We start from the raw sequence: 22,951 nt of genomic DNA on the forward strand, positions 1-22,951 counted from the left end.
TGAAGATTTTTTAGAGATTTTATTTTACCTAAAATGCCCCCCCCCCCCCCCCCCACCCCAAAGAAGATTGAGCATCTAAATTATGCCTTCACAGAAATAGCAACTTTTCGGAGCCATAGTCCGTGTCGGCACATTACTTCGGAACGAAATCCAGCCATTCCCACTTCCAGGAATACCTGGATTCTTTGTCACTGAATGGCTGACCACGTTCAACAATGTCGCTTCGCGACATTATTTCAAGTCTAGAGCCACAAAACACCGGCACAAAGCATGCTCGCGCGATGCCAGAGGAAGTGCGTACTCAAGCAAACTGTCAAACCGATTGAGAATTGAACCGAATGGCGCACAAAACAAAAGCTGGGACTGTTTGGGTTTACCGTTTGGGAATAACAGGTTTTTGCATTTCGGCGTACACCAAATCGAATTCCGCGTACTGGAGATGTTATTTCGGCGTAAAGTACGCCGAACCGCTTACAATGCCAGGCCCTGCACAAGACAGAAGTCGCAGCACAGGCTTCATGTCTCACCCAGTCACATTATTCTGACACTGGACCAACCAGTCCTAGCACTTAAACCCCATAATGCCATACGCCAGGCATTGCCAATTTTAAAGTCTTAGATATGACCGGGCCGTGGTTCGAACCCACGACCTCCCGATCACGGGGCGGATGCCTTACCACTAGGCCAACCGTGCCGGCGGCTCCGCCGCTCATGCAAAAGGCAGTGAAATTGACAAGCCTGTTTAGCACGGTAGTGGTTGCGCTGTGCTGCATAGCACGCTAAAATTATTGTACCTCTCTTCGTTTTAACTTTCTGAGAGTGTTTTTAATCCAAACATATCATATCTAATATCTATATGTTTTTGGAATCAGGAACCGACAAGGAATAAGATGAAATTGTTTTTAAATCGATTTCGGAAATTTAATTTTAATCATAATTTTTATATTTTTAATGTTCAGAGCTTGTTTTTAATACGAATATAACATATTTATATGTTTTTGGAATCAGAAAATGATGAAGAATAAGATGAACGTAAAATATTTAATTTTAATTACAATTTTCAGATTTCATAAAGATCGGTCCAGTGAGTAAAAAGTTACTCTGAATCTCTCTATCACACACACACACACACACACACACACACACACACACACACACACACACACACACACACACACACACACACACACACACACACACACACACACACACACACACACACACACCACGACCCTCGTCTCGATTCCCCCTCTATGTTAAAACATTAAGTCAAAACTTGACTAAATGTAAAAAGACTAGCCTGATATCACACAACACATGCTCGCCTGTGCACGCATGCCCACAGACACACACCCAAGACACATGCACACACAACCTTGCTTGCTGTAAAACACAGGGTACAGATACTCACCATGTGTATGTTGCTGGGTCATAAACCAAGACTGTGGTGGCTCTTCAGCGACATCAATCTCAATCTTCACCTCCGTCTTCACTGCCGGGTCCTCTCTCTCCATCCTGTGACAAGGAGACAATCATGCAGAGTTGAAAGTTATGTCTCACAAACAGCATAAAATCTTCTACCCTTGGACAGTGGAACCCCCCTTTTAAGACCTCCATAGATCTGAGAAAATCAGCTAGGTCTTAAAAAGGAGGGAGTCTTAAAATGGGGGTAAATTCACAAAGGCGATGAACAGAAAGTCTGAGAAAGGAGGGCCTTAAAAGGGAGGGGTTTGTAATATGGGGGGTTCGACTTTACAACTACTGTATGTGATTTCCGGGTGATTTGACCCCGTGGAATAAAAGGGTGCATTCCCTGTTGGTGCACTTCCTGTGCAAAGGTGTTTTTCTTGTATGCAGGGTGTGCACCCGGGTGCATTACCTGTAGGGAAGTACGACAATGCTCAATCTCAGCTGTGCTTCCCTTGTGACATTGAAAATGATGTTTGCTAACTTGATGAATTTCTTCATTTAAAATTGCAACACATGCTCCCTGAAAAATGAAACAAGTCGTGTGAAGCGCAAAATTAATGCATTTAGTCATGGCTCACTACAGTGGCTCGGGAACTGGCGAGTCCCCGAGTCACTGACCGACTCACCAGTTCCCAGATTGACAAAAGGGTCTTTCCTGGCAAAATTGTATAGATAACAATGTCCACCAAAATACCCGTGTGACTTGGAATAATAGGCCGTGAAAAGTAGGATATGCGCCGAAATGGCTGCGATTTGCTGGCCGATGTGAATGCTTGATGTATTGTGTAAATAAAAAATTCCATCTCACACGGCATAAATAAATCCCAGCGCCTTGAATATGTGCACGATATAAATTGCATAAAAAAATATTTTAAAAAAATCCCTGTGCTTAGAACAACTGTACCCACGGAATACGCGCGATATAAGCCTCATATTGATTGATTGATTGATTCCCGAGCCACTGTAGTGAGCCGGTTACGGAGCCCTCAGGCTTGGGGACCGACTTTCTCCACAAACTACCTATATATATTTTTTAATCCGATTTGTTCATTTTATTTTACGATTTTCTTCTTAAGTTCAATGCAAAGAACTGTGATTTTTGCTATTTTTTTAGAATGATTCATGGAGCTTAGTTTCAGAAAGGCCTAATTGTATTTTGGAAACAGCACGATCACTGACCAGCAACTGACGTAACGAGAGTAGTGGTTCGCAGGTGTCAGAGATTCTGTCAAAGCAAGCAATTCGATGCAAAGCAGACTTATGTTTTGTTGTCATTTGTTTGTTTTTGTTTGCTTCCATGTTCATTTGTGTATATACCTCCAGACCAGTATTTCACGTTGCTTGGTTCGCGGACGCACTGGAGTGACTTGTGACTGCATGACTAGCTTTGTTATGTTGCAATCTCAGTTTGATCACTAAAGTGCTTTGGAGTAAAGTAGAATCGAGCAATTAGGCTGGTTAAGAAGAAAACGAGAGAAGTTAATAAGATGATCAAACGTTTGTTGTTTGAAGTGTTCGCTGCATGGGCTCGAACCAACAACCTCACACACATGAGCAAATCGCTAACAAACCCGAGCAAAAATTGCTAATGAACCTGAACGCAAATCGCTAACAACTGCAGAGCTAAGATGAATATCTGCTGGATAGGGAAAACTAAGAACGTCTAATTTGTTAGGTACAGTATAGACCGGATGTATAAAACACCGGATGTATGAAAGTCTGAATGTATGAAAGGAGTAGGCAGGGTCCCGGCAGAAGCTACTCTTTGTTATTACTTAGAATTTTCCGGTTGTATGAAAATCGGATGTATAAAAGTCCGGTTGTATGAAAGCAAATCTCTGGTCCCGAGCAGCACAAATGCGTTGTTGCAAGACCGGTTGTAAGAAAACGAAAGTAGACCCAAGTCACCAAATGAGGATGCCCTGAAAACTTCCCCCCCAACTGATTTTTATCCAGATTCTATAGCTGTCAACGAGTTGTTCTGTTTAATTTGTTTCTCCATTCCATCATTTTTTTAACCTGTTACAAATTCGTCACGAAGACCCATAAAAGCCCAGAAGGCATTTTTGTTACATTTATAACCAGAGACATTGGTCAAGGATGTGAATCAGTTGTTATCTTTTCATGTTTTTTTTATGTTGTTGTTTTTTATGTTGTTGTATTTTTTGTTGTTGTATTTTATTTTGTTGTATTTTATGTTGTTGTTTTTATGTTCTTGTTTTGTTTTTATGTTCTTGTTGTTGTTGTTGTTGATTTTATCCATTAAACTGATTTTATGTTTAACTCCATTAATAATCTGTTTTGTTTGTCTATTCAGTAATTTTAGCCTGTTATAAATTTGTCATGACTGAAGAGCCATAATAGCCCAGGAAGGCATTTTTTTGTACAATTAGAACCAGAGGCATTGGTCGTGGGTGTGACTCAGTTTTTTTTTATGTTGTTGTTGTTTTAATCCATTAAACTGGTTTTAAGTTTAACTCACTTTTTTGTATTCAGTGCGCGCGCGCGCGTGTGTGTGTGTGTGTGTGTGTGTGTGTTATAAATGTGTGCGTTTTGGAGAGAGAGAGAGAGAGAGAGAGGGAGAGAGGGAGAGAGAGAGAACTCAGAAAATGTTATTTGTTACGCCAACGGTCATTACAAAGCTTCCACGACCAAAAACATTGTCAAAAGCGCAAAAGGGTTGTGGAGGGAACACACACAATACAGTTGAGCCACACACAAACACACACACACACACACACACACACACACACACACACACACACACACACACAGAGGGACGAGGGTGGGGTGGGGGCGGAGAGTGCACGGCCTTATGCAAAGCAGAACAGTTCCTTACACAAACAGCCCTTGCTCTTTCTATCGGTTGTCCTGACTGTGTCAGTGTATGTAAGTACATGTACTTTTCCACTTGTTATTCACAAACCTTTTCGTCTAACAAGGATATGTATCAAAACATTTAAACATAAAAAAACAAATAAATACAAAAATGATATGAAAAAAAACCTACTTTTATCAAGTAACAGACGCGTGGCCGGATGTATGAAAGTCAATCCACAATATTTTCATACATCCGGTTAACCGGATTTAGTAAAGACCGGATGTATGAAAGACAAAAAGTGGGTCCCGACGACTTTCTTACATCCGGTCTCGACTGTACTGTCCGCAACTGCCGGTTCCCGAGCCACTCCGGTTTTTGTTTCCTTTTGGCAAAAGCTATACACACTCCTAGTGTATATGAGGATCGATGGGTCTGTATACACTCTGATAATGAAAAGCTCTGTTACACATTTCTTAGCCAATGAAATATCCCCTTACAAGACGTTAGGAAGTAGCCAATAAAAACTTGATCTGACATTGACTCTCTTTTTCGGAGTGTCGAAGGTTGGCAAACACATACTACATGTATATATATATATAGTTACAACCACTTCTGGGTCGATACACACTCAAAGTGTGTTCAGTGTGTTCAATACTCAGATAACTGCCGTGCAGCATCAGTTTTTGTGTGTGTTTGTCTCAAGAGTACATGTACATTGATACTATGAATCGAAAGTGCACTGCTTTCCTTTGCGAAATAGCGTTGAATGATGAGCGTTGATGTGATTTTCTGGTCTTTTATGTACACTCTGAGAATGAAATCTACATTAGGCACAACAACAACAAATGTTGGTTTAGGGTAACCCGACCGACCCTGGCCCTATTTTTTTCCGCTGACCCTAAAACTTTTTTTTTCATTTCTCAAACCATACAGAGACTAAGGGAAGTAACCTCCTTTAAAATCGACAAAATTGAAGACAAAAATATAAGAAAAAAACAAAAAACACAACATACAGATCCTATCTTTTTTGGTCTAGGTACCCTAAACCAACATATATTTTTGTTCCCCAGGCTCAAGAACCACCAGTCATTTTATTTACTTATTAAGGAGATTTCTATAGCGCATAACAAAAAGCACTTATATGCATTAGTATGTATCTCACAAAATACTAACCTTCCAATTTTCCCCCTAACTGACATGTTAAGTCTTCTATTCTAAGCTCAGTCGGTAGCGAATTGTATTAGAGATCATGAGGTCGCAGGTTCAAGCCTTGCCATTGTCTTTTTACATTTAGTATAGATAGATAGATAATTTATTGCCAAGTGTACAATACATGAATGAACATAAAACATACACGAGGAAAGCAGCTTGCTGTGTGATAAAAACAAAAATAAATAGCATTCATACATCACTGGCGCATAGCATCATACATACATGGGTAAGACAATTTGGTATCACAGTAACTAATACATACACTACACAGACATGGTGAGAACTATGAAACTCTAAGAGCTATCGGAACCCCTAGGACCACTCCCCCCCCCCCTCTCCAACCCCTGTTCCCGAACTGAACATGTTCCATACTGATAAAATGTACCTCTAAAACAGCACATAAAAATAAACTCTTCCAACACGTCACAGTGGTTAAAGAACGACTAAAACATACTAGATGTGTATTCCGATAATATAACCAGCTGCTAAAACATAGTCTGGCTTCATCGCGTCACAGTGGTGTCACCATACTAAAACCCACTCTATAGATCACAGTATGTAATGTCAGCTACTAAAAGCATACTCCTAGAACATCCTAAAACGTGTCACAATCTGTAGAGTTCATTTACCGGTTGTTAAAAGCCAGGACAGCCTGGGGGTAGAAACTGTTTCTGAGTCTTGCCGTACGGCATCTGAGGGTTCTGAGCCTGCGCCCCGAGAGCAGAGGCTGGAAGAGATGACCAGCCGGGTTTTGACTAAATGTTTTAACATAGAGGGGGGAATCGAGACGAGGGTCGTGGTCCTGGCAAAATTGTATAGGCATAGATAAAAATGTCCATCAAATACCCGTGGGACTTGGAATAAAGTAAAAAAAAATTCCATCTCACACGGCATTAAGTCTCAGGAAACATGAATACACGCATGCAGGAAAAAAAATATGGGTAGCGCCGTATGTATGGCAGCTCGCTTTCCCCGGGGAGAAAGCAGCCCGAATTTCCATGAGGGTAACCTCACTGGACTGTAAATCTTATCCATCCAATCCTATCCAAGCTCTGAAAATTAAAAAAATTAAAATTATGATCAAAATTAAATTTCCGAAATCGTTTTAAAAACTATTTCATCTTATTCCTTGTCGGTTCCTGATTCCAAAAACATATAGATATGATATGTTTGGATTAAAAACACGCTCAGAAAGTTAAAACGAAGAGAGGTACAGTAAAGCGTGCTATGAAGCACAGCGCAATCGCTACCGCGCCAAACAGGCTCGTCACTTTCACTGCCTTTTGCACTAGCGGCGGACTACGTTCAGTTTCATTCTGTGAGTTCCACAGCTTGACTAAATGTAGTAATTTCGCCTTACGCGACTTGTTATTTTGTATTTCTTCAAAATTGTGTTTAACTTATCCCCCCCTCCCCCCCCCCCCCCCCCCTTAACTTCGCTTTCTTTTATTTTGCTCTATTCTTCTTTATTCCAGGGCATTTTGGTGTTCGATTGTGGGTGAGAGACAACAAAAGACTTTGAACGAGCTGTACAAAAGAAGAGTGATGCGAAAGGCTGGAATGATTGCATTTGCAAATGACAGACACATCCCAGACATTTTTCTGGCGTTCGGTACTCCATCTATTTCTCAGAGCGACAACCGAGATGAATTCACGGCCAGTATAATTACCGAGGTCGCACAATTATGGCCCGATCTAAAAATAGTGCATGGAAAACTGAGAGTCAAGGCCCTGTTGAAAGAGCAAATTCAGGCATAAAGGATATGCTGGTAGCATGGATGAGCGAGAACAAGACTACGAACTGGACTGCTGGCATCAAATTTGTCCACTTTAGAAAGAACACGAGTCACCACGCCGGTATAGGCAGATCGCCATTTAAAGCAATGTTTGGCACGGAAGCCAAGATCGGTCAACAAATCAACAACCAACAACAAACCACCACCCACCAACCAACCACCACCCACTACCAAAGTTGAAACAACCAACCACGACCCACGACCAACCACCCACAAATAACCAACAAACATCAGCAGAAACCTCACCTGAACGACAATTGCAGAGAGGTTTCAGGCATTATATACGTTTAGGCATTACGTGTAACATTTCAGGCATTACAGTAATGCCTGGTTTCACTTTAATGTCTGCAACAGGTTTCAGTGTGTAATGCCTGACAATGATTTTCAGGCATTACACGTAATGCCTGGTATTTTTAGGCAGCACGTGTAATGCAAAGTGGTCACAGGCATTACGCGTAATGCCTAAACATTTCAGGCATTACACGTAAAGCCTGGTTTCAATTAATGCCTGTAACATATATACCACCACAGCAATTTCTCCATGTGAAATAATATTAAAGTTAATATGATTTGATTTGAATTGAACTGAGATTGCAACAACAAAGCAGCTCACTAATCACTGATTCGAATTTGATGATCACTGAAGTTCATCCCAGTCCACAAACCAAGCAACCATGAGTCACAGTCACTGGTCCCAAGGCTAGAAGCAGCATTAGTTGAACACAATGCAGTACATAAATGATAAACATGGAATCACACAAAAACAACAAACATGTTTAATTTATGGCAAATCATAAATCTGCTTCGCATCGAGATACTTCGACAGTTCTTTGAATTGAACAGCGATTAGAAACTCCCACACAAACACTAAACCACGATTTTCAGGTTGAGCAGCCATGCGAGTGCCGATGCTTGAGCCCACAGGCTCGGGAACCGACTCGCCCAACCTCCAGCCACGGCCATTTTTGTTTAACCTTAATGGGCGGTTCTGGTGAGATTATACCCCCTCTTTCTTTCGGCTGGTAACTGGCTCCACCTCGCGGCAAGATCACACGAGAAAGGAAAAAAAAATAGCGTTGGTCCCAAATAGCATATCGGTTTGGTAACAGTTCGTGTGTAAGTTGTGCATTTTATACGGTAAACAGACAATGGTCGGTTTTGGTGAGGTTATGCCCCTTCTTTCTTTCAGCTGGTAACTGGCTACGGTCAGTTGCTCATTCGTGACCGCTTTCTTACACGTCTTTCTACGTCTAAAACTGATCATTATTAATCTTTCTCCACAGTTCTTTGAATTGAACAGCGATTAGAAACTCCTACACAAACACTAAATCACGATTTTCAGGTTGAGCAGCCATGTGAGTGCCGATGCTTGAGCCCACAGGCTCGGGATCCGACTCGCCCGACCTCCAGCGACGGCCATTTTTGTTTAACCCTTTCGCTGCCAATCAAAACTTGCGTATGTGCATTCCTGACTGCCAGGGAATATTGGAATTCGGGGTGTAATAATTCACACAAAAATCTAGTTCCAAACTGGCAGTAGGTAGGTAAGTAAAACCTATGTTATTTTTAAGGGAAATTGAACCAATCATGGAAATAATGATTAGTTTGGCTTATAATGATGTTTAAATATGAACTTTTGAAAAATCAGTCCGGCGCATCTTCCGGTGCCTGTGGATCAAACACAGGTGGCTGTTTTGCTCGCTCCAAGAAAGGATTATAATCACTATCATCTACCTGTTTCCAACGAATCGTCCGAAAGAAGATCTCCCCCTTCCCCTGTCAGTATCCATAATCATTTGCACCCCCTGTAGCGTCAGTCCGGCTTTGTTTTTCCCTACTAGGGCCCGGTCGACTTCCACCATTAGCCATTTTGACGAGTCGAGATTTCTCTCCCCTATCCTGTCGCCAAGGCCAAAAATAGCCTTCAGACGCAAAACCGAGTCACCATTTATGTTTATTCATGAGAATGAGGTATCCTACCAAGCCATTGGCTGCTATTTTTGTGTCAGCAGTGACATCGCACTTCTGGAAAATCCCTGAACGGTGAAGACGGGTAAACCTTCGTCTTAAGGGGTTACTTGTGTGTTCAAATCGCGTGAAAGAAACATTACACATTTTGTGCACAGGTTCCTTTAAGCAATATGGACACATCTGTGCAAAGAAAAAAGGGGGTCGACGTATTAACTTTTTTTTTAGAATTTTTTTACTGGGGGTTGTCAAGTACGATTTTGCGAAAAACACTGCGATTTTTAACATGATCCCAACTGACATATTTAGCTCTACAAATAATAAATGAGACATTAGTTTGTGTATATAAATGAATGGAGAGTATAACTTTATCATAAAACGGTACTTATCAACGTGCATTTTCAGAAAATGATCGAGGTTTATCGAGGGCGTACACATAAAATTATCACTCCTTTAGTAGTAAAAACGTATTTAAAAAAAATTCGCGTGAAAGAAACATTACACATTTTGTGCACAGGTTCCTCTAAGCAATATCGACACATCTGTGCAAAGAAAAAAGGGGGTCGACGTATTCATTTCTTTTTTAGAATTTTTTTTACCGGGGGTTGTCAAGTACGATTTTGCGAAAAACACTGCGATTCTTAAGGGGTTACTTGTGTGTTCAAATCGCGTGAAAGAAACATTACACATTTTGTGCACAGGTTCCTCTAAGCAATATGGACACATCTGTGCAAAGAAAAAAAGAGGTTGACGTATTAACTTTTTTTTTAGAATTTTTTTACTGGGGGTTGTCAAGTACGATTTTGCGAAAAACACTGCGATTTTTAACATGATCCCAACTGACATATTTAGCTCTACAAATAATAAATGAGACATTAGTTTGTGTATATAAATGAATGGAGAGTATAACTTTATCATAAAACGGTACTTATCAACGTGCATTTTCAGAAAATGATCGAGGTTTATCGAGGGCGTACACATAAAATTATCACTCCTTTAGTAGTAAAAACGTATTTAAAAAAAATTCGCGTGAAAGAAACATTACACATTTTGTGCACAGGTTCCTCTAAGCAATATGGACACATCTGTGCAAAGAAAAAAGGTGGTCGACGTATTAATTTTTTTGTATAATTTTTTTACCGGGGGTTGTCAAGTACGATTTTGCTAAAAACACTGCGATTCTTAAGGGGTTACTTGTGTGTTCAAATCGCGTGAAAGAAACATTACACATTTTGTGCACAGGTTCCTCTAAGCAATATGGACACATCTGTGCAAAGAAAAAAAGAGGTTGACGTATTCACTTTTTTTTTAGAATTTTTTTACTGGGGGTTGTCAAGTACGATTTTGCGAAAAACACTGCGATTCTTAACATGATCCCAACTGACATATTTAGCTCTACAAATGATAAATGAAACATTAGTTTGTGTATATAAATGAATGGAGAGTATAACTTTATCATAAAACGGTACTTATCAACGTGCATTTTCAGAAAATGATCGAGGTTTCTCGAGGGTGTACACATTAAATTATAACTCCTTTAGTAGTAAAAACGTATTTAAAAAAAATTCGCTCGACAGAAACATAACTAAACTTGAACACAGCTAAGTTCACTGTATACATATACAATACCTGTAAACAAAATAAGTTGTTGCCTTATTGTCTGCTTCACAATTATTCCCGTACCAACCCCACCCCCATTATCTTGACTGACAAAAATGATAAAAAGAAATAATTTGGGAGCGCTGTAGGTCAGTTGGTAGAGCGCTGGACTTGTGATACATGAGTTTGAATCAGGGTGAAGGGTTGGGGGTCGGAACATTTGTGTGCAAAGTTTCATGAAGATCTGTCCAGTAAATTTCTATGAATCGCACACCACACACACACACACACACACACACACACATATATATAAAACATCAGAAATTGTGAAAGAAACAATTGAAAGTCAGCAGAGACTTTCTTCCGAGATTTGTTAAAATCTCTTAGCAGAGATAGAGAAAGAAATAAGTATCCCTTCACAGACAGCCTATTGGGAGCATCAGACCATCCTCAAGGGGGACCGAGATTTACAGAGCAAAGTCCCTTTGTGGGGGACGTATCGCAAGGTAATCTAGTCCTGAGGAGGACCATTGTATTTGTACCTAGACCAGACACGTGTTTCGACACTATTGTGTCTCATCAGTGGTCAGGTGGTACTGATGGCGAGAGTTGTCAACCCATGGTAATCCAACTAAGAAGCAAACCATTCTCTATATATTATATATATATATACACCAGGGTAGATCAGTTAGTTTGTAAGGGGGGTGTTTTTAGAATTCAATAGTGTAAATCGAGGTCGCAGAGCGCCCGAGACTGATCAAGGGGCATACACCCACCCCACCCACCCCACCCCCTCTCCTCAACCCAAGAAAAAAAAATCGCACGTGAAATCCATTACACATTTTGAGCACATGTTTCTCTAAGCTATATGTCCACAACTGCAGACAGACAAAAAACGTTGTTTTCTTATTCATTTTTTTTTTATAAGAGTTTTGTCAGTTTTGGGGGGGTACCGGGTGGGACAGAAAACACTGTAATTCGTAACGTCATCGTAACTGACATTTTTATCTTTAGAAAAGATCAATAAAACATTACTTTGTGTAGTTAAAATAATGGAGAGTATCACTTTATTATAATACGGTACTTATCAATGTGCATGCCGAAAATTATCCAGGATTGGCGAGAGCGTACACAACAATTATCACTCAAAAACGCTGTAACACAAAATTGGCTCGACAGATCATAAACAAATTTGAACACAGCTAACTTCACTATATACCGTTGCAATACCTAAGAAAACCATAACGTGTTTCCTTATTGCTTACTCCACAATTATCCCCGCACCACCCCCACCCCCATATCTTGACTGACAAAAATTGATGAAAACGTTCATTTGGGAGCCCAGTAGGTCAGGTGGTAGGGAGAAGTGTGCAGAGTTTCATAAAAATCTGTATAGTAGTTTTCTCTGAATCGCAATACAAACACAAACACCCAAACACTTGGTGCCTTTAATGCACCGATACCCCCTACAAACCCCTCCCCCCCCCCCCCCCCCCCCCCGATCCAATACCACCCCCCTCCACCACCCGCCCACCCCACTAATCACAAACACACACACACACACACACACACACACACACACGCACACACACACACACATACACACACACACACCAGGGTGGATCAAACAGTTTGTAAGAGGAGTGTCAGTATTTATATATCAAGAGTGTACATCGAAAACGCGAAGAAAACCAGACTGTTTTAATTTAGTGGTAAAAACGTTATAACACAAAATGTCATCACAAATTAAACCACATTTGAATACAGATAAGTTCACTGTTCACAATACCTTTAACAATTTTTTTTTAAAGCGTTTCCTTTTTTCTTACTCAAAAATGTTTCCCGCCCCACCCCATATCTTGGCTGAAAAAAGGTGAAGATACAAATCATTTGTGAGCCTAGGAGGTCAGTTGGAAGAGCACTGACCCAAGTGTTTGAATGCGGGTGAAGGGGTGGGGGTCAGAACACTTGTTTGCAAGGTTACATAAACATCTGTCCCGTAGTTTTGCCTGAATCGCACTACAAACAATTAGTGTCCTTAGTGCCCCGGCGCAATCCCAACCCACCAAACACTCCCCCTCCCTCGTCAACTTTTGATCACACACACACACACACACACACACACACACACACACTTACTCTCACACACACACACACACACACACACACACACACACACACACACACACACATTGACACACACAAACACGCGCGCGCTTTCAAGCGCACACACAAATTGAGCGAGTCTTTGCCGGCTCGCCACTGCTTGTACTAAAACGCTGAAATCCACCTAACAATGAAAAATAGAAAAGAAAACACTTTTCTATAACGCAAGTCATGATTTACAGCTCAAAGCGATTTACAATTCCAACAAGAAAATTGGTTGATTAAAGTGTTATTTAGTATAAATATAATTTAAACTCTCTTTTTACTGTGCCTGTGGCTGGTGGGTACCACCAGTCACAACCCCTCGGTCTGCATGCTTTTATGGTGCATTTGTGTCTTAAATTGTGAGCTGATGTCAGGCATGTTTGACTGACCAGCAGTGGGCCGCTCACTTGGCTTTTTACCTGCGCCCGGGTCGCAGCAGCGCTCTTCACAAGCTCTTAGAATGGAATCCAGCGGAGATCCTTTTCGGTTCGACAAATGGTCTGCGCAGCTCCCCAGCACGGTGGCGGAGGAACTTTCTAAAGAGGGCTTTGACAGCAAACTAGCCCTCCTTCACGCCACCAAGGAGGACATTAATTCGCTCAAACTCAAACGCGGCCACCTTGTCGCTAAAATCAACATGGCCGAAGCAATGTTTTCATAAAAGAAGCGGTATTGTACGGGCACATGTTGAATTTGGGTTACATGTGTTGCAGAGTATTTGAATATCCGTAGGCATAAAAACATGCAAAGCAGAGTGATAGGTCCCTGTTGTGAATATAGTCAAGTGGATACATTGATTACTTATGTTTCACACAAGTTTTGCTGTTACAGCAGTCACTCTCATGAACGGCCGTTTGCGCAGCGTTCCATTGTTGTGGCAGCAGCCCTTGGTTGGTACGGGAACGGGACAAAGAACGGTTGTGTGGACTTTTGACACCGACAAACTGAAGAATGAACAGATCTATGAGGTAACCGTCTCAATGGTCCAGGCTCAGGAAACAAATAGTATATATGGCCTGGGGCGATTGTAGCTTCCCTTCTTCGTGTCCAGCTCTCTCTCTCTCTCTCTCTCTCTCTCTCTCTTTGCGAATATGATTTTGAAGCGCATTACATAAAGTCGGTATATGATATCTAAAGTCCTGATATTTTGGATGCGGAGGAATTTTTCCTGGTGATGATCTGAGGTAACGGAATTGTTCATGCATTCTGAGGGAATTTGACAGGTATCGGGGTGTGTGTGTGTGTGGGGGGGGGGGCTTTTGGTGTGGGGTAAATGATTAAAACGCTTGCACCCTAACTATGAAAGCAGCCACACGCATACTCACAGAGGCACAGAGGCACGCATGTTTGTGTGACGGTTTGCACGAATGACCATTGAAAATTAGTTTTAATAAAAACAAGCGACATTTCCTTTGAGCACACAGGTGCTCAGCCAATGTGTATTGAAACTTTTTCAATTATCCCAAAATGTCATAACGTTTGGCAATATAATTATTTAACAACAACAAAAAGACTACCGGATTCCGTACATAAAAAAGTCAGGGGCTGTAACAACAATTCGCGGCATTCTAATGGATGGCTGGCTTTGGATCTAGGTCACTTTAGTGGGAATATCGGTCAACTTCGAAACCTGAGGACCAGCCACTTCCGGTTCCCCTTTCAGAGTAATGAGATTGCTGGGGCCGTAGAATTTTTCATCCAGTTTTGTCCTTTTTTTTCTCCAAAATTGATATTAGTCGGAAGAAACAAGCACACGTGTGACACGTGTGGTGGGGGTATTTCCCGGCGAGTTTTCAGTGTTGTTGTTGTTATTGCGAAGCGAAGCGGCTTCCCAGGGCGGAAGGCAGTCAGTTTGTGCATCAAACAGTGTTGTTGTGATGGATGGATGAGTGAGTGATGAGGGTGAATGAGTTAGTTAAACTGTGACTGAATATCTATTGATTGATTGATATTAAAGTGAACATTAGGGGGGGGGGGGGGTCGAAATGCACCATTGTGCACTCGCCTTGATGTAAGGAACACTACTGCAGTCTCCAACAGCTTCAAAGTGGGTTAGACAGGCTCTTGATAAAGACTGAGGCAAAATGTGCCAAATCACACATTGTCTTGAAAGAAGGAAAAATCTTCATTTGTCACCTTTCTGCACTTTTTTGACTTTGAGTGCATAGCCACAATGGTCACAGACAAGATGCATCAACCAGATTTGAAAAAGACCCCAAACTGAACTTGTTCTGACTATTTGTAACCCCTCTCACCTTTTTGACTTGGCCGTACCCAAGCAAAAAGGCAAAAAAAATCATAACTAATTCCATGTTGACTTTTTGGTGGGGTGGACCTATTGTTCCAGACTCGCCTTGATTAGAGCAACACTAGTGCAGTGTCCAACAGCTTTAAAAATTTGTTTTGACCTCTTGACAATGTACATGTCAACAATCCCTGACTATCCCTGACTGTTGTATAGTAAGAAAAAAATCTTCATTTTTCCCCTTTCTCCACCTTTTTGAGTGTCAGTGCATAGCCACAATGGTCACAGAAAAGATGCAGCAAACAGATTTGAAAAAGACCCAAAAGTGAACTTGTTATGACTATTTCTAACCTTTCCTACCTTGTTCACTTGGCCGTACCCAAGCCAAAAGACTAAAAAAAATCATAACTAATTCCATGTTCATTTTTTGGTGGGGTGGACCTATTGTTCCAGACTCGCCTTGATTAGAGCAACACTAGTGCAGTGTTCAACAGCTTTTAAAATTTGTTTTGACCTCTTGACAATGTACATGTAAACATGTAACCCTAATCCCTGACTGTTGTGCAGTGAGAAAAAATCTTCATTTCTCCCTTTTCTCCACTTATTTGTGTGTCAGTGCATAGCCACAATGGTCACAGAAAAGATGCATCAAACAGATTTGAAAAAGACCCAAAACTGAATTTGTTATGAATATTTCTAATCTTTTTTGGACTTAGAAAAAAACAACACCCAAAATCTTCCTTTTTCCCTTCTTCAAAATTTGTCCCAAAAAAACCAACACCCAAAATCTTCATTTTCCCCCTTCTTCACTTTTTTGACTGTCAGTGCATAGCCAGAATGGTCACAGAAAAGATGCAGCAAACAGATTTGAAAAAGACCCCAAACTGAACTTGTTATGACTATTCACCTTTTTGACTTGGCCGTACCCAAGCAAAAAGGCAAAAAAAAATCATAACTAATTCCATGTTGACTTTTTGGTGGGGTGAACCTATTGTTCCAGACTCGCCTTGATTAGAGCAACACTAGTGCAGTGTCCAACAGCTTTTAAAATTTGTTTTGACCTCTTGACAATGTACATGTCAACAATCCCTGACTATCCCTGACTTGTGTAGTAAGAAAAAATCTTCATTTTTCCCCTTTCTCCACTTTCTCTTTCATGAGGAAGGGATAATCACACATAGTACGCCAGTGAGGTTAGAATGGTGAGGTGGGGTCTGAGGCTGGTAAGGGATTTGGGGGTAGGACCGACGAGAGGGCACGGATTCGGCGGTTCGCCGTGTCGAGTCAACTTCATATAGATCTGTGTGCGATCAACAGCCCCAGCCGATCTGGATCTGTTCAAGTCAAAAGTAAAGTCAAGGATACGAAGAAGTTTACCGAAAAACATCGATCCCAAGGACTCATGTTGTAACTTTTCAAAGCAGTTACATTCAATCAAAGCTCTATCCACATTAAACCGAACGGGAATCGTCGAAGATCCACGCAACTTCACTGCAATGTCGAAAACGAACTCATAATGTCACCGCAGATCTATAGTTGGTTTTGGTTTTGTGTCGCAGCAAAGAAACGAAGCAAATCTCCGGCTTTTAGACTATTTCACACTAAAAAAAACGTTCATTTAGCGGGTTATTAAAATATATTTCTTTGAGGTTGCAAGGCAATGGCATCGCTGAGATGTACTCCTTCGAACACACGACATAGGTTAGAAATTGACTTCATTTGGGCGCTTTTTACGGCCAAAACAGAGTGAGCTTTTTGACGGGTTTATGGAAAAATCACTTCGGGGGCAGGTCTAAAATCCTGTGTACAGTGCCAAATCATACATCATTCAAAAGAGCAAAGTATGTTCTTTATTCTAACATATGGGCTAGGGTAAGTCATAGATATAAATAGACAGTGTCTGTCTATTATATCTGTAGGCAAGTGTATTCCATTCCTTCGATAGTCTCGTCATCTACACTTCCGTGAACAATGCAATTTTGAGTCTGTTTTGCATAAAAGACCTGCGAGATTTGTAGAAGTCAAAACAACAACTTACAGTCCAGCCTCTCAACTTTCGTTCCATGCAATTTGTTTGTCTGTGCGTATAGACTGAGGGGTGCCCCGAAATGATTTGTAATCACAACATTCACAGACTTCAAATACGCCATTGAAAACTCGTCCACGTGCGTTTTAGATATACTTGGGACTAAAACTGTCGTACCTACCAAAGGCCGCTTCGCGTAAGAAAATGACTACCAGAGTCGCAAGGCTCGGGATTTTTTTTACAAGAAATTTATATTTCGTTGTTCTAGTCCGAATGAATATGAAGATATGGCGAGTTGAAAACGCCGATTCTTTCGCCAGAAACACGTCTGTTTCCACACCGGAAAGAAGGAATGGACTGAGCTACTAGAAGCACGGCGCCGTGCGTACAATCGATCGAATGATGTTATTCACACAATACCACTTGGCGATCTCTAAAAAATCATTTAAAAACGAACTAGTTGACATGTAATGAAACTATTTACTGAAATCAAGAAGTATCTTAGTTCTAGCCGTGCATATGACACACCCTTTCGCGAAAGCACACTGAACCGTGCGTATACGCATTCGCACCCGCAAACCACCAACCCAGGCGGTTTATCCAGATCCAGATCCAGATCCAGATCCAAGGGAAGTAACTCAGTGAGTATAAACATGAGCAAGAACCGCAACCCGAACACACTCGTAACACCTTAAGGCGCTGCAGCTGCACAAGCGCATGACGGGTATACCCGTCCTAAGGCAGTCAAGTGGTTAACCTTAATTACTGTAAAGGCAGTGGAGCATCAGATTCTTTTTGATTTTGCACTCTGTGATAACCAACTGCTCTGCGTTCATTTCACAAAGCGCACATTAGCTTCACAACCGGAAGTTAACGCCGGAAAGTATACACATGTTAAACACTCCGAGTGCCTGTAGCCGAGTGCGAATCGGGATTTCCCGAAACCTCATTTGATTTCCAACAAAGCGCCGCATTTCCGGAAACGAGCTGCCTCGTTCTAGAAATGGCAACCCTTCGACTGGCACAAAAAAGTATACCCTTTTCACAGGTCATGAATAATGTATATGAAAAAGGAAGGTCTTATCATAGATCTAAATATAGGTCCCTGGTCTTAAACAGGGGAAGTCTTGAATTGGGGGTGTGGGGGTACACTGTGTAACAATTCTCTCAGTGACACTCAGTTGCTGCTGTCTCGATCTATTTTGAACACAATGATATTTTTTTCCTCAGAGTAGAGTGTTAGTTTGTTACAACTGGCTGAAATCGTCTTTAATTTGAATCAACATTTTGCAACAATCAATCACATCAATATAGCGCACAGACTTGCACATTACGTTTCAAGAGCCCAGATTACCATGCAGTGACAAGAGCCTACTCAGTAAAGGGACGTAATGCTATCTCTGCAACCCAGAGAGACTGTGTGAGTTTAATATCTATATATATATACGACTTGTGTCTGTCTGTCTGTGTGTCTGTCTGTGTGTCTGTCTGTGAGTTCGCGATGTTCGCGATGCACTGCCAAAGTTCTCGATGGATCTGCTTCAAATTTGGTGGGCATATTCAGGTAGACCCGGGACAGGACACAACCTGGTCGATATTTCAACGCATGCTCTCAGCGCGCAGCGCTGAACCGATTTTGGTTCCACCTCAGCTACCCGGGCCCCCATACCGACACACCAAAGCCGCTACACCACATCACAACGCCAAAGTTCTCGGTGGACCTTTTTCAAATTTGGACACCGTATTCAGCTACACCCCGGACACAATATCATCGATGAGATATTTCAACACGTGCTCTCAGCGCGCAGCGCTGAACCGATTTTGGTTTTTGTGTTCATTTCACCATTATAAGTAACTCTTCCTTATCTTCTCCAGGTTTTCAGCGTTTACCTCCCTTCCTTCGTATGGTGCACTATAGTATGAGTGGGGCATCTTCGGATATTCCCGGCGTTCTGTTACTATTTTTAGAAGGTCACCGCAGTGTCCAGAACGTAAATTGGACCCGTAAATTATCCTCACTGTAAAAGTGCAAAGGTCGAATCAATTTATAACCACGCGAAAAATACACTGTCATCTATCTCTCTATAGATACGGCTTCTCTGTGTTTGTGTGTGTGTGTGTGTGTGTGTGTGTCTCTCTATGTGAGCAACACCTGGGGATTGTTCAGTTCTGTTTGTGATGTGGTCTGGCGGCTTTTGTGTATTTGTATGTACTGGCCTTCCTTTGAAAAGCCATAACAGTTCAAAAGGGCTTACAGATAAGCTCTAAATTGCTCAATCCTGTTTGAGTGGAGTTCGCCTCCAAAGGTGATTAACACGGTTACATTCGTCGACAAGGATGAGACTCGATATGGTCAGGAATGGCATTATGGCCACTGAATCATTTTCGTGCTGTTCCCATTCCACGAATCTGGGAGGGACCTAAGCTTGGCGGGTCCATTGTTCGGACCCGGCAAAGCCGGCGTACGGCTCTAAGGATTTTATCCCGGCGAAGCGGGTATTCCTCTAGTATATATATATATATAACCAGTTAAGACTGAGTAAAAAATTATTACAATCGATAGTTACCAGTGAAAAGTTATATCGGAACACTATTGTGTTTTTGTTGTTGTAAAAATGTAAGATCTGAAACGTTAAAAATTACGTAAAATTGGTGCGTTTTGGTCGAGTGGGATGGGTCGTTGAACTGAGTTGTTACCAAGTTATCAAAAGTGTTTTTGCTTTTTGTAATTCGGTTGGTTTGGTGCGTTATACAATGCAGATCTGCTTTTTCAAGACTAAGCATTGATCACTTTAAAACACAAGGATCATCATAGGCCATCATGCCCAAGTAACACGCATATTGAATTCCCACTGGGTTCCCAGTGGTGAATAAGTGGGAAGAGGACGGGAGAGTGGGCCCACTCCCATCCCACAGAACTCCCACAGTCAAAGCTATGGGAAGAAAGTGGTATAGACCTGGGCCGTCCCTTAGTCTCTGGGAAACAAGCTTGCACTTCGACAGAAATGAGATAAAAGTGGGAATTCCCTCTTCGTTCCCACACAGCGTGCGAGGAAAATGTTCCGACGCTGCGAGCGCGAGTCACACTGCGCGAGTCTGCAAGTTGCCCCATCGAGATCGGTGACGTCAGCACACGCTGTTTACACTAGACTCGTTTGAATCGTAGCAAACGTTGAAGAATACTATCATTCAAAATACACCGAAGTATTTTATATGTGTGTAATTGTTGCAGTTCTGTTAATAACAACTGTTGTCTCTAGAATGGTTTATTTACTCACGTGATGACTAAATATTTTCAAGGATTTTTGTTTTCACTGCGGGACTATTATTCTGCCCTGTTCAGTTTCGCGTTGGGCCTGCCGATTGAGAGTGTTTGAAATTTGCTACAATTGCCGGTGAATATACTGTGAATACGTTCCGTGCGCGCGAGTATTGCATGTGCATGGATCAAAGATTACATCTGCAGAACACCGAGTAATATAATGGCGGCTTCATATTCAACAAAGTGAAGACGATCAGTGGGATTACTGTCAAACTCGAAGGTTGATGAATGCATCAACACGGCTTTCCCACGTGGCTGCGCGCGCGCTCGTAATCCAGTGTCAAGTTGATTTGAGTGATTAAAAACTAGTGTGTGTGTGTGCTTGAATATGTATCTGTGTGTATCAGTTGTTCTTGGCTTTTTTTTTCTTTATACATTGATGATTTTTAAATTTGCAGGACTCTTGAGACGTTCGCAAGAACCCAGTCCTCTACGGAAGTCAGAAGAAGAAGAATTAAGAAGAAGTCCCACACGTTTCCGATTTAAACCCCACTTGTTTCCCACCTGAATCCCACTTGCTTCCCACCTGAATCCCACTCGCTTCCTACCTGAATCCCACTCGTTTTCCACCCGTGAATCCCACTCGTTTCCCACTCTGAACCCACTCGTGCCCCACCCGTTTCCCAGTCGTGTCCCACCCATTTCCCACTCGTTTTCCATTTACTTCCCACTGGGCTCCCACTGGAAGTCGTAATCAAATCCCACATGGCGCCCATGTGGGACTTCCCACAACATCACCATGTGGGATCCCACTTCAAGGCACTTGGGGCCCACATTGGCCCTGGGGCATGACTTGTATCATTTTATATCGCATTCTAAGAAAGAGCAGAATTCTCACTATGCGCGCGGAACATTTCTAGAATCGCGTAGCGCAAAATTGGAATTCCTACAATGGCGGCCATGGTTGGAATTCCAACAAAGCGCAGGTCATTTCCGGAAAAGCGCCGATGACGAGATGGGTCGCAACACGATTTCTAAGTAATCAAACTTTGGGTAAAATCTATCAAATTCCATCACAAATCTGCTTCATTAACAAGAACTTGGCATGCTCTTCTCCCTCTAGATAATTGTACCAAATGAAATTGGTGGGGAAGCATTCAGTGTAGAGTTTATTTAGGTTGACGCCAGGCTGGCGTCCTGCCTGTCGCCTGCATGTGACAATACATCCCGAATGAAAGGTTTTCTTGCTTATATGGCCCTACTAAAGTTGTGACGCGGTGAATGTGCAGTAAATACGAATTGGTGAAAGTAAAGAATGCAAAGAAAATGCGGGTTTTACCTCCAAAGACAGCGACAGATCGCAGAAACTCGGCAAAACTTTTGCTTTTTCTGCTTCTTTGGTAGATTGGCACTAGTTCTGCAGAGTGATTCCCCTTGCTACGATTCTGTCTCTTTGCCATATACTACTGAAATAATGTAGTGCAACATTCTACTCAGTAACTAAGTACTGTACTAATGTAGCGCAAGAGCTTGACAGTTTGGTGTGTGAACGGCGGACGTGGGTGTGTGTGTGTGTGTGTGTGTGTGTGTGTGTGTTTGTGTGTGTGACAGTGATTATTTTGTCTGTTGTAATTATTGTGTATGTTAAATGTAATGTTATTATTGTATTATAATGGCTTGACTGTTCAACACACGCACACACACACTCTCACTCACTGTTATTGTAATAGTCAGGGAAACAAGTTGATTACTCTTGTATGTAGTTTTGATAGTTTAAGCCCTGTGGCAATAAACTATTTTTAGGAATTTACCTGTTGAGCTGGTTTGCTGACCAAACCAGGCAGACATGTAGCTGTGAATATTTTTGTGTAAATCATGAATCTTGTGTTGCATGCTTTTTTTCGTTATTGTGAAATGTGAACTGTTGTTTTGATACAAGATTTACCTTGAGTTAGCTAGACTAGAATACCTCACTTGATCGACAGACAGGATTGGGAGCAGTTGGTGGATTAGCATTGGCCTTCTTCACACTGATAAGGTAAATGTTTGTTACAATTACATGTATTGAGTTTAGATTGAATTTAGATTGTTATAATTTAGAGCAAGTTATGTTGTGTGTTAATTGAAATTGTATTAAGTTTATATGTGTAATATTTAAAGATGAAGTTTGTAAGAATTTAAGAAATGTTCAGTGTTGTTATTATATCTTTTTAGGGACTTACGGGACTGACATTATTGGAACTATTTATTCACTTTTTTTTTTCCCAAGCACATCATTGTGGGGCTTTTAATCAAAAAACATGCATCCGTCTACAATGTATCATCATTCATCCTTCAACATTAATTTATAATAAATATGTAAATGGCAAGTATACAAGACATATTAACAACATAAGGACAT

At 41.5% G+C, this 22,951-nt stretch overlaps 1 protein-coding gene across 1 annotated transcript in view; it reads right to left on the reverse strand.

The window, feature by feature from the left end:
- Positions 1-22,123, reverse strand: part of LOC138970737 (zinc finger protein ZFP2-like) — a 33,760-nt gene extending 11,637 nt beyond the window's left edge. Inside the window, exons 1-2 of the mRNA XM_070343238.1 lie at positions 21,890-22,123; positions 1,412-1,515 (exon numbers count right to left, since the gene is read on the reverse strand). Coding sequence (XP_070199339.1) covers positions 1,412-1,514 — 103 coding nt within the window. The 5' untranslated portion in view covers position 1,515; positions 21,890-22,123. The remainder of the gene's footprint in view (positions 1-1,411; positions 1,516-21,889) is intronic.
- Between the last annotated feature and the right edge of the window lie 828 nt (positions 22,124-22,951).

This window comes from Littorina saxatilis, linkage group LG7, assembly GCF_037325665.1.
Source record: "Littorina saxatilis isolate snail1 linkage group LG7, US_GU_Lsax_2.0, whole genome shotgun sequence".
Classification (NCBI taxonomy): domain Eukaryota; kingdom Metazoa; phylum Mollusca; class Gastropoda; order Littorinimorpha; family Littorinidae; genus Littorina; species Littorina saxatilis.